At 35.8% G+C, this 14,072-nt stretch overlaps 1 protein-coding gene across 1 annotated transcript in view; it reads right to left on the reverse strand.

The window, feature by feature from the left end:
• SCFD2 (sec1 family domain containing 2) overlaps positions 1–14,072 on the reverse strand; it is a 383,959-nt gene that overhangs the window by 224,962 nt on the left and 144,925 nt on the right. Inside the window, exon 6 of the mRNA XM_051966662.1 lies at positions 8,975–9,224. Coding sequence (XP_051822622.1) covers positions 8,975–9,224 — 250 coding nt within the window. The remainder of the gene's footprint in view (positions 1–8,974; positions 9,225–14,072) is intronic.

Genomic DNA, 14,072 nt, shown 5'->3' on the forward strand with positions numbered 1-14,072 from the left:
ATATTTTTCTCCCTCCTTCACTACTCTCCTCCCATAGACAGCAAATAATTTGACATAACTTAAACATGTGGAATTCTTCTAAATATATTTCCACATTTATCATGCTGCACAAGAAAAATGATAGACACATTTAAAAAGGTAAACCCAAAGATAACTCTTGTATATACACCACAATTTGCTGCAGCCAATGAAGTTCTATTAAAAACTGACAAGGTTTTTAAAAGTTAACAGATATTGAGTTATTGCATAAACTGATATGTTTGCTTCAAGGATAGACAACAAGAAATGTACTAGAAAATATGGTTCAAGATTATAAAATTAAAGATACCAAAGACTCTCAGACTACTCAGTAACTTTACACTTGTTTATCATACTTCAAGAAGTGAGTTAGAAGGTATTAACTATGGTAGTACCCCAAAAATCACCAAAAAAGAGAAAAGAAATTGACAGTCAATCATGAAAGGAAATTAGTGTAAACAATATGAGAAGCCATTTCTAAATCAGACATGTGTATGTAGTTAGACAATTGACCAACAGTAACAAAGAAGAAACTCACTATCAAGTAAAATGAAAAGATAAAAAAAATGAAAAGATACTAGTAGTGAATGTAATGAGTTAGTGAAGTAAGCTATTTTTGCTGAAAAAAAAAATGGACAATAGACCATGGAAAACAACATTGCAAATTTTCACCATTTCACACAAATACCAAACCAAAATAATATCCACAATAAATAAGTCCAAAATGGCCACCAATCAGCCAAAACAACAAACACTTGATTTTCTTATTAAACGGACACATAACTATCAATAACAACAGTAGATTAGAATATTCGTTTACACAATATGACAGAGAAGAATAGTGGATGATACAAAGAATACTGCCCCAGGGAAAACTAAAAAGTGGCAAAGATGAAAATAAATTTATAGAAAGGCTGGCTTTTTTAGATGCAACTAAACCAGTTTATTCTAAGAGCTTCTACTAATAAAATGGAGGGACCAGACACTAAATGGGTCTTTCAGCATTTCTAATACTCACTAGTGTCTTTATTAGTAGTAGCAAAATCATAACATTTGAACTCTAACACTTCAGTCCCTGGTATGAGGAAGCAGAAATGGCAGAAAAGAAGATGGAGAGACCATCAGAACCACTTTGTTCTCCTTGGATTTTGTGTAGAACAGCTGCCATGACAGTGGTGAATACCTTTTACAGACATTCATCTTTTCTCAGTTGATGACTTGCATTTTACACATTTCTACCTCCTCTGTAAATAGTCTAACACCAAGTAGGCTCCTTCTTGGCAGTAATCTGTTTGTTGCTGTCTTTTTGTTTTTTTCTGGGTGAAAAATTCCATTTGAACTTGTCTTTTGTTAAAATAGCCTCTGCTCTGTTGACCCTTTCCCTCCAACTTGGGTATTCAGAAAAGGAAAAATGGCATCTCTCTTTTGGGATATCATAAGGCCCTGTTTCAAAGGGCCCCATTCCAGGCACAGACTTACTTAAGTGATTATGGCTATCCTCCATCACGCTCTCTGGAGAGCTCCAAAGTTGTCCTTGCATTTCAAAGACAGAGGAGAAGGCAGGATCATTCCTCCCTTATATCCAGAATTATCACTCAGCAGTCAATTAAGAATCATTATCCCCATGCAGTACCACTCCATAAGTCACTATGGCCAACAGGAAACAGAATATCTGAAGTAAGGAGATGTGGAAGGTGGGTGGAAGGTAGGAAAGTCTCAATTATGATTCCTGTTCAAACACAGGTCCACCCCATTTCATGCTCTAAGGGAGGCCCTCAAAGGTATTTGCTTTGCTTCTTAGATAACGGTTAAAAAACAAAAGCAGATGGACGATATTCCAGATGTAGGGAACAATATGTACAAAAGACATGGTGAGCAGGAAACTGTTCAGGCCCTCATGAATAGTCCAATCTGACTCCAACATAGAATGGGTGGAGGAGAGTAACATAAGGAAAGGGGGGCAATCAAATTGTGGAGAGTCTCGAGTTTAATGGGTGCCAAACAGGCAATGGTAACAAAAGGGAGAATGGTCAGTATTAAAGGGATTGTGAAAAGACAGACATACTAAAAATACCATTTGGGGAAATATGAAAATTGATCCAAACATTGTTAAAAGTAATTTAAGAGTTATGCTAAGGAAATTTCTAAAATAGCCATGTATTTTTATTTGATATTTAGCAATGCTAAGTATATCTCCCATTTTCTTTCTTCCCCTAGAGGTTAATAATAAAGGAAAGGAACATTTTGGTATCTCTAGAAACCCTAAAATATTTACAGAAGCACTTTTTGTAGCAGCAAAGAGCTAGACACAAAAGCAGATGCCCATCTCTTGGAGAATGACTCAACATGGTGTGTTACATGAGTAGGAAACAACATTGTTGTGCCTTAAGAAAGGAAGAATAAGAAAAGAAGCAAGGGAAAGATTTACATGAATGTTTGCAACACTGACTAAGTGGAACCAGGAAAATAACCTACACAACTACAGTAACATAGGTGGTAACGTAGGTGGCAAGAATATCAACAAGATAATCAAAAATGAATGGGGTGAAATTGTGACCACAAGTGGCCCCAAAGAAGAAAAATTAGAATGCAAGTCCTTCCTTTGTTTCCGATTTGGAAGGCTGGGAATGAGGAACTCCTTCTATTATCCAAGGCTAGGTCAATGTACCAATTTGCTCAGTTGTTTCCCACGCCATCCCTTCTATTTTTTGTGGTTGTTATTATTATTAGGGATAGTTCTTATAGAAAGGAGGAGAAATATATTGAAAAATGTCAGTGATTTTTAAATCTTCAGTATCAATTTTTTTTTAAATTCACAAGTTTAGAGACTCTGATTACTGACTAGGAATATGGAAAATGAAGTAGAGGGAAGAGTTCAACATGACTATGAAGTTTAGCCTGGGTAATTAAGATGATGGTAATCCTATTGAAATAGATAGGGTTATTGGGTTAAGGAACAGATGCTCAGTTCAGAGGAGGAAAGTAAGTCCAACTGAAGTAATATCCTAATTATAAGAGTTTTTAAATTGCAGAACATATTCCTGAAAGAAGCTTTTGAATCTCTTACACAAGGGATAATTTAGAAGAGGACTGACATCCATTTGTCTGAAATGATTTACTAGTGCCCTGCGTAGAAGCAGGAAGAGGGACCAAATGACCTCATTTTTCTTTACAAGAAAAAATGACTTTTTTTAAAAGTCAAAGTTGGCAAGAACTCATCTTTGAAGTAGCATAGATTTTCACCTGGAATAATGTCTTTTTAAATAGAGGGAGACGTGGGGGGAGGAGGAAGGGGAGAGAGAAAAAGAAAAAGGGGAGGAGAAATGAAGGAAGCCAAGTGAATTGTCTTCAAAAGCTGGTTTTTCAACTAGCTTGTGGACACTCCAGAGACCATAAAACGTTCTGTTTGTCATTTCTATTTTTGTTATGGAATTCTGTAATTTGGTAGGGAAAATAGCAATACAAAACCCAACAATATCACAGCCAAATATAAAGAAGATATACTGATCAGCAGAGACTTATATTAATAACTATAAAACTTAAAAGTCATCTTCATGATCAATCAGAATTTCCTCTGAAATCTTCAAATCAGAAGTTCCATTAAGGCCACCTTTGAAATGTTTATATTTCCTTTTCTGCTGCCTTCCTATCCACTTAACTATTATCCTATCCAAGTTCTTTACCAGAAGCCATTTGATTCTGGAAGTGATGTGGGCAGAGCCAAGGTCAAGCACAGAGTAGTGAAAGTGGCCTGAAAATCAGTGAGAAATCTCACAAGGAAGAAAATTTTTAATGCACATGGAAGAAGAAGGAGTGACCTCCCATGGACATTTTCTATCTGCTGCTTCCTGACTCCTTCATGAAGTTATTACATGATCCTTTCTAACTACAATGGATGTTTCCCACCCCTGCCCTTCACTCCTCTCTCCAGAATCAAATCCTGCCTCTGACATTTAACTAGCTGGGCAAATCTGGGCAAGTCATTTGAGTTCCCGAAGCCTCAGTTTCTCCATTTGTAAAATGGAAATGAAAATATTCTTAAATACTTTCCTCAAAGTTGTTGAGGCTCAGATAAATTTACTTCGCTGAACATAGAAAATTACACATAGCTATACTTCATAGTTGCTGAAATCAAATGAAATACCTTTAAAAAAAAAAAAAACAACTAATGTGTAAAATACCCTCTTAGGGATTTAAGGGCCACTTAATATAGGGCCATTTAAAACAGAAATCATGATTTGTGGGGGTTTTGTTTATTTTGTTGATAAAGGTTTGTCTTAAAGACATTTATTAGCATGAAAATGTCCTTTGTGAATACATATCCAAGGACCTTTCTCTTGATTATCATAAGGGCTGTATTGCTTAAAGACAGCCATTATATTAAAATAATACACCTTTCCAAAGGAAGGTTGGGAAATGACTTAAAAGACAAAAAAAAAACAGACTCTAAGTTTTTTTCCCTTCTCATTCCTTTCTTCCCATCACTCCCCATATCTCACCTCTTTCCCTTTATATGCTATCTTATGAAACATAAAGGGCCACTTTTTTTTTTTGCTTTTAACATCCTATTCTAACTGAAGGACATTTTTCAAAATTTCAAAAATCCATCCCTTGATGTTCCCAGGCCCCTGGAGCATCACTTGTGGCCAGGCAGTACAACAGGATGTTGCTGTGGTAACTGGCAGAGAGATCAGAAAATTCCTCCCATCACTAGCATGAATGTTCCACACACTTCAATGCCAACTTGATCCCATTCCAGCACTGGGAGGGCTTTATAAAAATCATGACTATGCAGAAGACACCATGGTTCTGGAGCATGGACTTGAGGATCTTGCTGGGGGTAGGGTGGGGAGCATAAATTCTTCATCCCGTCATGTACGGAAAAAAGATTTTACTTCATCACCAAGGTCTGCTATGATTAGTTTTCCCTCATCATGACACACTAATAACTGATTCTTCCCTTCGTTAATATACTTTTACTTAGCTTATTTTGCTTCTTTGCTTTTCTTGACTGCCAAAAATAAAAATCAATCTGCTTTCAAAAATATTGTTTTCCATTATAGTTTGCAATACTGTTTGGTGTAACAGGGTATTTTCCTGTATTTCTAAGGTTTCTGCTAGAAACACTGATGAAGAACACATGTCTTCTCTAAATCACTCCCATGAGAAATCTTGGAGCTGTTACATTTCATTTTATTGTCCAACACATTAAAATAGCCCTTCACTCCACTCATTACTCAACAGCTATGTCAAACGAAGGTAAGAAATATGGAGTTCACATTTCTAATGGATCACATACACAGTAGAAAGAATAGCATAATCTCAGTTTTTCAAAGACGATAGCAATGTAATATTCATTTCAAGTAACTACTTCAAATCTTTATTTTTTATGATATATGATTAAAATATCCTTTCTGAATCATAGGATCATTGGCTTAGTGCTGGAAAAGAGCTTAAAAGCCATTGTATCCAAGTCTCTCATTTTAAAAATAAGGAAATTAATTCTGAGTGAGGTTGAGTGACTTGTCTGGGTTCATAAAGTTAATAAATGTCTAAGGAAGCATTTGAATTCTGGACTACACAGCCAATACTCTATCCACTGTATCATACTGCTATGAAATAACAGCTATCTTTACAATGACATGCATATATTTGAAACTAGTGGCAGTGATCACTATCTATATGAGTAATTAAGACTTTTGGTATCCAATAATATCCCCTTTTTTCAATGGTTTAATCCATGATTCTGGTGGATCAATATGGGGGGATGGGACGAGGTTGTTGATGAACTTCAGGTTTAGAAGGAGACATATCTTTTGGACATGGCCAATCCAAAAATTTGTTTTGATTAATTATGTATATTTGTCATAACTTTCTCAAAGTGAGGGAGGGAGAAGATAAAAAATAGATTTTTAGTAATTAAAAAATATTTTAAAATGTAAAACATAAAAAGACAGAGTCTGTCTAAAGATGCAAAATGTTATGCATCTATAACTTGTCATCCTGTGTAAGTCTTATTCAAGTCTCTGGAAAATCCTCCCCAAGGGGTTCACAAAACATGCTAGAATCATTAACATTACAAGGGTACCCATGGAGAATGGAGACAATTCATCTTTTATCTCCCATTCTTGTTCTTCTTCCTACCTGGTCATACATCTTTAACGCTACTTTTTGAATGTAATTCTTCAATTGGTTACCTACTACAATCTATTTACAAACATTATGTCAGATTTTTCAGAGACTTCATGGACATAGAGAATTGTGAATACTAGTATTTTTTTTAATCAAAGAAAAAGAAGGTTTTTGATTTAAGAGATATTTTGATAACAAGAGAAACTTATTGGGTCATTAAAATCAATGCAGAATTTCCCCCTAAGGAATCCAATCTGTCTCTTCTTCCTATTCAATTTAGGGTCCATAGACAATATATATTTACTGACAGTATAGAAAATTTTGAAACACTGTCGAGAGCAACAGTTCTTAACTTAAGGATCTGTGAATTTGTTTTTTAAGAAAATATTTTCTATTTCAACATAAATAGTTTCTTTTGCAATCCTATCTATATCTATATATATTGCATTTAAAACATTATTCATAGGTTTCATTAAAATCCAAAGAAGTCGACAACCAATAAATAAATAAAAGGCCAAGAATCTCTGATTTAGACAACAGGCATTTTTCATCTACTTGGCTATAGCCCCATCAGATTGAGGGCAGAGACTGTCTTTTGCATCCCCAGAGCTTAGCCCAATGCCTGGCACATAGCAGGTGCTTAATAAATATTGGTTGGTCAATAGATTGAAAGTCTGTATCATTACTTCTACTCTGAGCAGCAAGTAAAATTCTTTTTTCAGTGGCAAGATGTTTATGGATGAAAACTGAATCTCTGATTCCCTTTATGATCAAATTTTTCAGTAAACATATATCCAGTATGTGTGTAAATAAAATTTTCTCTTTCAAAATAGAATTCATTGTTGGATTAGTGTTCATACAGCATCCCATTTCTTTTTTTTGTGTAGGTGAGTTACCATCTTTAAATGTTTAAAGCAGTAGAAAGACTTAGGCTATATCTAAGTCACTGGTTTTTTCCATCTACTTTTATCAACACAATAAAAGCAAAATTATGGACACAGAATCAAATACTTTGAACAATACTATTAAGATTTCATTGCATTTAAAAAAACAAACAATGATATACCTTTTTTTAACAAGTTTACATTTTCAGTGTTTACTTACGTGACCTGTAGAATTCTTTATTCTAAATATTCTATAGGATCATTTTGAAAATGTAATTACATTCAAATACAAATATGTTGAATAACTGAAAGCAGTGAACATCATAAAAGGATGAAAAAGTGGGCCTTTAGCATATGTTAAATGGAAATAACACTGATGGCATATAAACATCCACTCCTGAGAACAGCTGGCACAAATCTTTGCTATAACATGCTGTTATTAGTTGTCTGTTTATGGAATCATGGATTTTAGGAATAAACTTTGCAGTTCAAGATGGCTAATCCAATCAGGTTTCAGGAAATGCACTTTTTGAGCTTATCCTAGTAAAAACCATTTTAAATCTCTCCTCTAGAACTCATGGTCTTCATTTCTATTGGCAAATAAACATAAAAATACATGATTCTGTACTTTACACACACACCTTAATACGAGACAAAATTCCATGAGTATTTGCCAAACAAACTCTTAGAGCAGGAAAAAAGAAGGCTCTGTGTTGAGTAGTGAAGTTTGCCCTCTTAAGAAAAGCTATTATGAATTCATCACCTCAACTGACTTCTTATCCTGGAAATCTTTATATTTTCATTTTTAAATGTAATATAATCTTTAAATAATTTAAATACAAGCCACAGAAGGCATGGAAACACAAGCTAAAACAAATTTTAAAACAGTTCCCAATGAAACATATCCTTCAGGATATGAATCAGAATCTCTGCAGGGGCCACTTTTGGAGAAATCTAAGGATAGGTTTTTCCAAAAGAAGGGAAACTGAATAAAGGGTAACACATAGGGTGGCAGTATATATATTATTATTTTATATTATAAATATATGATTATTTATTTATAACTATATTTAAGAATACATGAAATAGTTTGGTAACATAAAATTAGCATTAATAAAAATTTGTCAAAATGTGCTAAAACTGGATTTTTTTTTTAAATTTGAGGAAAGCCAACATGTAAAGATGCTTACAGGAATTAAGTTTCTACCAAAAAAAATACATTAAAACTTTGCATCTAATATACAGGAACTGTTTCTATAAACCATTTATGGATTTTCATTGTAAGCAGAAATGTATTGCCTGCTCAAAATACAAGGAAAAAGAAGTATTTTGTAATATTTTAATTGACAATTTAAAAAATTATTTCTGTTCATTTTTTGTGATGTTTAGTTATTACTTCAGATTATGCAGGTTTTATTAATTTCCTGATTTTTAAAATATTTTTCAAATGGCTATAGTCTTAAGAAGAATTACTGGATGGAAATATCGTGAAGATAGCTGGTTTTTACTTAAAGGATCTAAGCAAATTGTTATTCCTCTTTAGATCTATCACTATTTCAACAGGGCTTTGGTAGGAATTGTTTGTTGGTTGTTTTTGATTTGGGGTTTTTTTTGGGGGGAAGGGAAGAATGTTTTTTATGCCCAGTGTTTAGCATAATCCTGGATACTCAATAAATGCTAGTTAAATTGGATTTCAGAAAGTCAATTGTGATAATTCATTAGATGGAAAACTAAGCAAACAGTGGCTCAATTCAGAGAATATTGAGAGGGAGAACTGATGAAATCAGAGTCTGAAAATAGGGTTAATAAAGAGCAGAACTTCATTAAAATTGAAACAAATCTAAGAAAACAGACTTCGGATGGCACATACTCTTGTAGAAATAACTCTGGGTTTGGGAGATTGGTGGGGCTTGTGTCTTATCTGCTTATTAAACACTCACCTAAAATTTTCTGCAGCAAAGGAGTCAGCTCGGGTTCTTCAGACAAGGCCACGGTGAGTGCCATCTTCACCATTTCTTCAGCTGTGTCCAGGTCTTTGTCAATTGGGATTTCTCCAACAACTGAATAAATGTACACTAGCAAGACCAAAAGGTCTTCTGGGCTGTAGTCATCACTGGTCCTCTGGCTAAAAGATTTAATCATGGGCAGCAACTGATTCAGTACATTGGACATTGATGATTCTCCAATGCTCTGGAATAAAGAAATGGGAATTTATAATATAAGAGAAGCCACAAAGCAAATAAATAATAATAATAATAATGATAAAAATTATATAAATACCTATCACTTAAATAATTTAAGTATGTCACCTATATTATCTTAATAGATCTTTTCTACAATCCTGTGAAATAGGAGCTATTATTATCCTTATTTTACAGAAAAGGAAACTGAGATAGAGATTTTTCTTTTCTTGCTTGGGTCTAACTACCTGGTTAATAAGTGCCTGAGACAGGTCTTTTTGACTCCAAGACAGTGCTCTACCCACTATACTACTCAGTCCAACATCCGAAACATGTGGGCTAAGTGGCCCTGCACAATTGCCCCACACAACTTTGACCATAAAGCGTAGGGCAACTGCCAACTTCAATCCTTAGAGGAAGGTTCTTCACTGGGAGTTCCCTGCATCAATTTAAAAAAATCCAAAATTAAAAAAACAGTTTACAAGAACATTTCCATTCTATAAATGTCACTTTTCTACACCACATAAGCCACACACAATTGGAAATCAAATCTCTTACAGTTGCTGTCCAAACTAACTTTATTTTTTCTTTTGCCATGGAGAAGATATTGGCAGGAAATTGGGCATTCCTCCCTCAATTGGGCTAAATATTTTTTGAGGAGATCAACAGGAAGATAAAATATGGTGTGCTTTTATCCTTAACATTGTTTTTAATTGTGATGATATTATGAAACAAAAATAAAAAGCATTAGAACTTAAACAATAAAAAATTCGAATTTGAAATAATTTAATAAATTCAAGATGTAACGAATCAGTAATGTCACAGAGTTGATTGTTTTTAATAAGTCACACAATCAAATGAGTACTGACATCTTCAAAGACACTATGTGGGAGGCTATGTTTATTCTCAAACTGCTGCCCCTGCTCCAAATATTGCTGAAACCCCTCTTCTGTAACTGACTTCAGAGCCTGCTGCTTATTTTCAGGGATATTCTAAGTAGCGGCAAATTTTCCTTTGAAGATGTTTGATTTTTGGAAACAACTAAACATTATTAAAAATGGGTAATCAAGTTAGATAATACTGCCTGTGATTTTAAAAATAATAAGTATGACTGTTAAGAAGAGCTATTGATATCTCTTGTATAACACAAAAAGTGGCCTCTAAGGTAGCTTCAAAAGACAAATTTCAAAACTGCTGGCAGCAACAGCTGTATCATGGGATTGGGTATGAAGCTCCTCAGAATCATTCATTCACTAAACACCATTCTGAAGCAGATCTGTCTCTCATTTGGCTCTCAAATATACATGTCCAATCCTAACTTCAATCTCGAGTCAGTCTATTGGACATCTAGAACTGGATATCCTGTAGACACCTTAAATTTAACATGTGGTAAATGCAGGATTGAAGCAAGGATGCTCACTCTACTCACTACTATGTTATCTAGTTCTGGAAAGGAGAGAGAAATTAAAGTCGCAAAGCTATGGTATATAATTGGGAAAATTCTAGGAAACCAGTCAACATGGATGAGATATTGGTTTTAGTGAAGTTGAAGGCAACAAAATAAATCCTCAAAATTGGGGCAACCGGGTGGTGCGGTGGATAGAGCACCAGCCCTAAAGCCAGGAGAACCTGAGTTCAAATCTGGCCTCAGATACTTAAAACTTCCTAGATGTGTGACCCTGGGCAAATTACTTAACCCCAATTGCCTCAGCAAGGAAAAAAGAAAGAAAGAAAGGGGAAAAAAAAGAAAGAAAAGAGGGAAAAAAAATAGCAGCATTTCTATGCAATAATGACAAAACCTAAGAATCAGTAATATAAAGGGAAATTCCAAGGGATACTTTATGGAACGTTGTTCATTCTCTAAGAGTCTGGAGGTTCACTGTATACCTCACAAAAGCAAAATGCTATATCCAAAAGATTTAAAATTAATCAAGTATTTAATGGAGAATGTACATAAAGCAATACAAGGCTCTCAAGGTCTCTCTTCAGAATTTTAGAACTGATTGGTTTAGAACATGATAGACACTGGTACAGGACCACCCAGCATGTGTGCCCTCTTCAGAGAAGGAACAAAGCAGAACTGAATTAGCCCAAAGGAAATGCATATCATTTCATCACAAAATCTTACAAAAATGAATGCCAAAACTATCTTTACATGTATTTGGGAAAATAAAATACTATGAGGGAAAAAAAAAAACCCAAACAAATACTGTTTTATTTGATGCTCACAACAACCCTAATAGTAGGTACTATTATCATCCCCATTTTCCAAATGAGAAAACTGAGACAAACAGGGTTAAGTGACTTGGCCAGAGCCACACAGCTAGTAAGTGTCTGAGGCCAGATTTGAACTCTTCCTGACTTTCGACTCAGCGCTTTATCCACTGGGCCACCTAGTGGGCCATGTACCAGGAACTATGCTAAGCACCAGGGATACACAGAACCAAAAGTGAATTTTCTTGCTTTCACTCTATCACTGACTCATTGTATAACATTTAAGTAATTTTGATCTGAACCCGTAATTCCTTTCAGAGGTGAAGAAAATTACCAATATGCAAACTCCAGCTGCTCTTAGCCCTAGAGTGTCTGGGACACAAGGGGAAGGGACTTACCCACAATCCCCTTGGCAGCCTGAGTCATGGGTAGAATTTGAACCCTGTTCCTTTTAATTTTAAGGTCAGCCCCTTTATAAAAAATGTTGTTTCTCCAAATGGTTGCATGTGATCAGAGAACAAGAGTTGTGAGAGCCATCTAGTCCGGCCTCTGCCTAAAGCAGCAGCAAGGCAGAGCCATAGCCACGGTGCATAGAATTCCCTGTCACCAGCAAGTTCTGGGTTCAAATCCAGCCTCTTTCACATAATAGCTATGTGACCTTGGGCAAGTCATTCGCTTCAGTTTCCCCATCTATTAAATAGAAATAATAATGGCATCTACCTCCCAGGATTATTGTAAGGGTAATGACATAATAATTGTAAAACACTTTGCAAACCTTAAAGCTACATTACTGCTATTGTGATCATTGCTATTGAAAAGGAATTCACTCTTATGACCTCCCTGGCTTGAGATATAGCCCAGCTTCCACCTTTTTAGTCCCTACTCATGAAAAGCAGGTTTATAACACACCAAAAACCCTTTGAAGTCCTTCAAATTTCCCTCCAATTTTTATGGAAGGAGAATTATGAAGGAATAAGAGAATAAAAAGAATTGGTCAGGAGCCATGTTCTCGAGTAGCAAAATTTAATCTTTCAGCACTCTGTTGAGGATTTAATATTATAAAGAATTCTCATTTACCTATTTTAACATTAAACAGGCTACTGTGGGCATGTTAAGATACACACACCAGCTTGGTTGAAATGGAAAGAAATAACTTTGGAGCCGCTAGGTGGTATAGTGAATAGAGCGCCAGCCCTGAAGTCAGGAAGACCTGAGTTCAAATCTGGTCTCAGACATTTAACACTTCCTGGCTGTGTGACCCTGGGCAAGTCACTTAACCCCAATGGCCTCAGGGAAAGAAAAACCTTTACTTAATTTAAGAAAATTGAATCAATGCTAAAGCTGAACATAAACCCAAGAATGTGAAAAACTCCCGTTTTCACAACCTAATCAAAGTGCCGAGTGTGTTCTGACCTCTTTAAATTACTGTTGGGATGGGAGATAGCAAAACAGCATCTTGTAAACAAGACAGCTTTACTGCAAAGCTGTGAATGGCACCGGAGCCAAGCCAAGAGATGCATAAAAGATGACCATTCTGGACAACTGTTAGTCCCTTTTCTGGTAACGGATGTGGGAGGTAGAAATAAGGCTCGAGATAAGGAAAGGCTTTTCGATGACATTAGCCACCCGCTGACGGAACAGGCTTGTGTGGTAGAAAAGAAGCGCCTCATAAGTGGAAGGCTGTCAGCCAAGTATAGATCACCCTCTGTCAGGGATGGTGGCTGATGGCACCACAGGGGCTTGGTCCTAGGGTTATAAAAGGTAAAGGACGCCGACCAAACTTCCAGTTCTTTAACAGTATAGAGCAACCCTCTTAGCACTCAGCAAGCAAGAATCATCCATTGAAATGGGCAGGGAGGAGATACAGTCTCTTCCATTTGGCAGCTGTACTTTCCTCTAGAGAAGGGACCGCGGTTTATCTGTCTGTCTCTTTGTATTCTCAGTACTTGGCATGGAACCTAGCGCGTAGTAAGAACTTAAGAAATACTTGCCGACTGAATGTTCTCATCAGTTGTGCTCTTTCAAATGAAATCAGGGTAAGAAAGAAGTCAGAGATGGGAGAGAGTTAAGAGATCAGCTAGTATTAGTCATATCTAAGCATTAATTCCCTCTATTACAATTACATCGTCCTCCATGGGAAGATCTACAGTGGAGAAAAGGCCAACGGCCATTGACGACCATTCCACTTTTGGATAGTCACAAATGAGAAGGTCTACAAATTATAACGATGACTGGTATTTTTGTGCTGTTTTAAAATTTATAAAGCACTTTCCTAAGAACAACTAAGTGAGGAATATGAGACTTTGATCCTCATTGAGGTGTTCGCTTCTCACAGTTTAGAGAGATGATGAGTTTTCTTACTTGCCCCACTCTAGCCCAGTAAAAATGAAGAAAAAAACCTCATTAGGGAAATTTTAGTTTCACTTTCTAGGATTCAAAAATTAGCACTTGCTCAACAAATTGAATTTGTAGGGATGTAATCTGGAAACCCTGGAGTTGAAGTCACTAAATCATTTCTTCAAATTTCATTTCTTCACTGCCAGCACTTAACCAGTGGAGTCAGAATGAAGCTAGGTGAGAGACAGAGAGGAAGACACACAGAGAAGAGAGACACAGATTCAGATACACAGAGACAGAGGCAGAG

Source organism: Antechinus flavipes, chromosome 6 (genome assembly GCF_016432865.1).
Source record: "Antechinus flavipes isolate AdamAnt ecotype Samford, QLD, Australia chromosome 6, AdamAnt_v2, whole genome shotgun sequence".
NCBI lineage: Eukaryota > Metazoa > Chordata > Mammalia > Dasyuromorphia > Dasyuridae > Antechinus > Antechinus flavipes.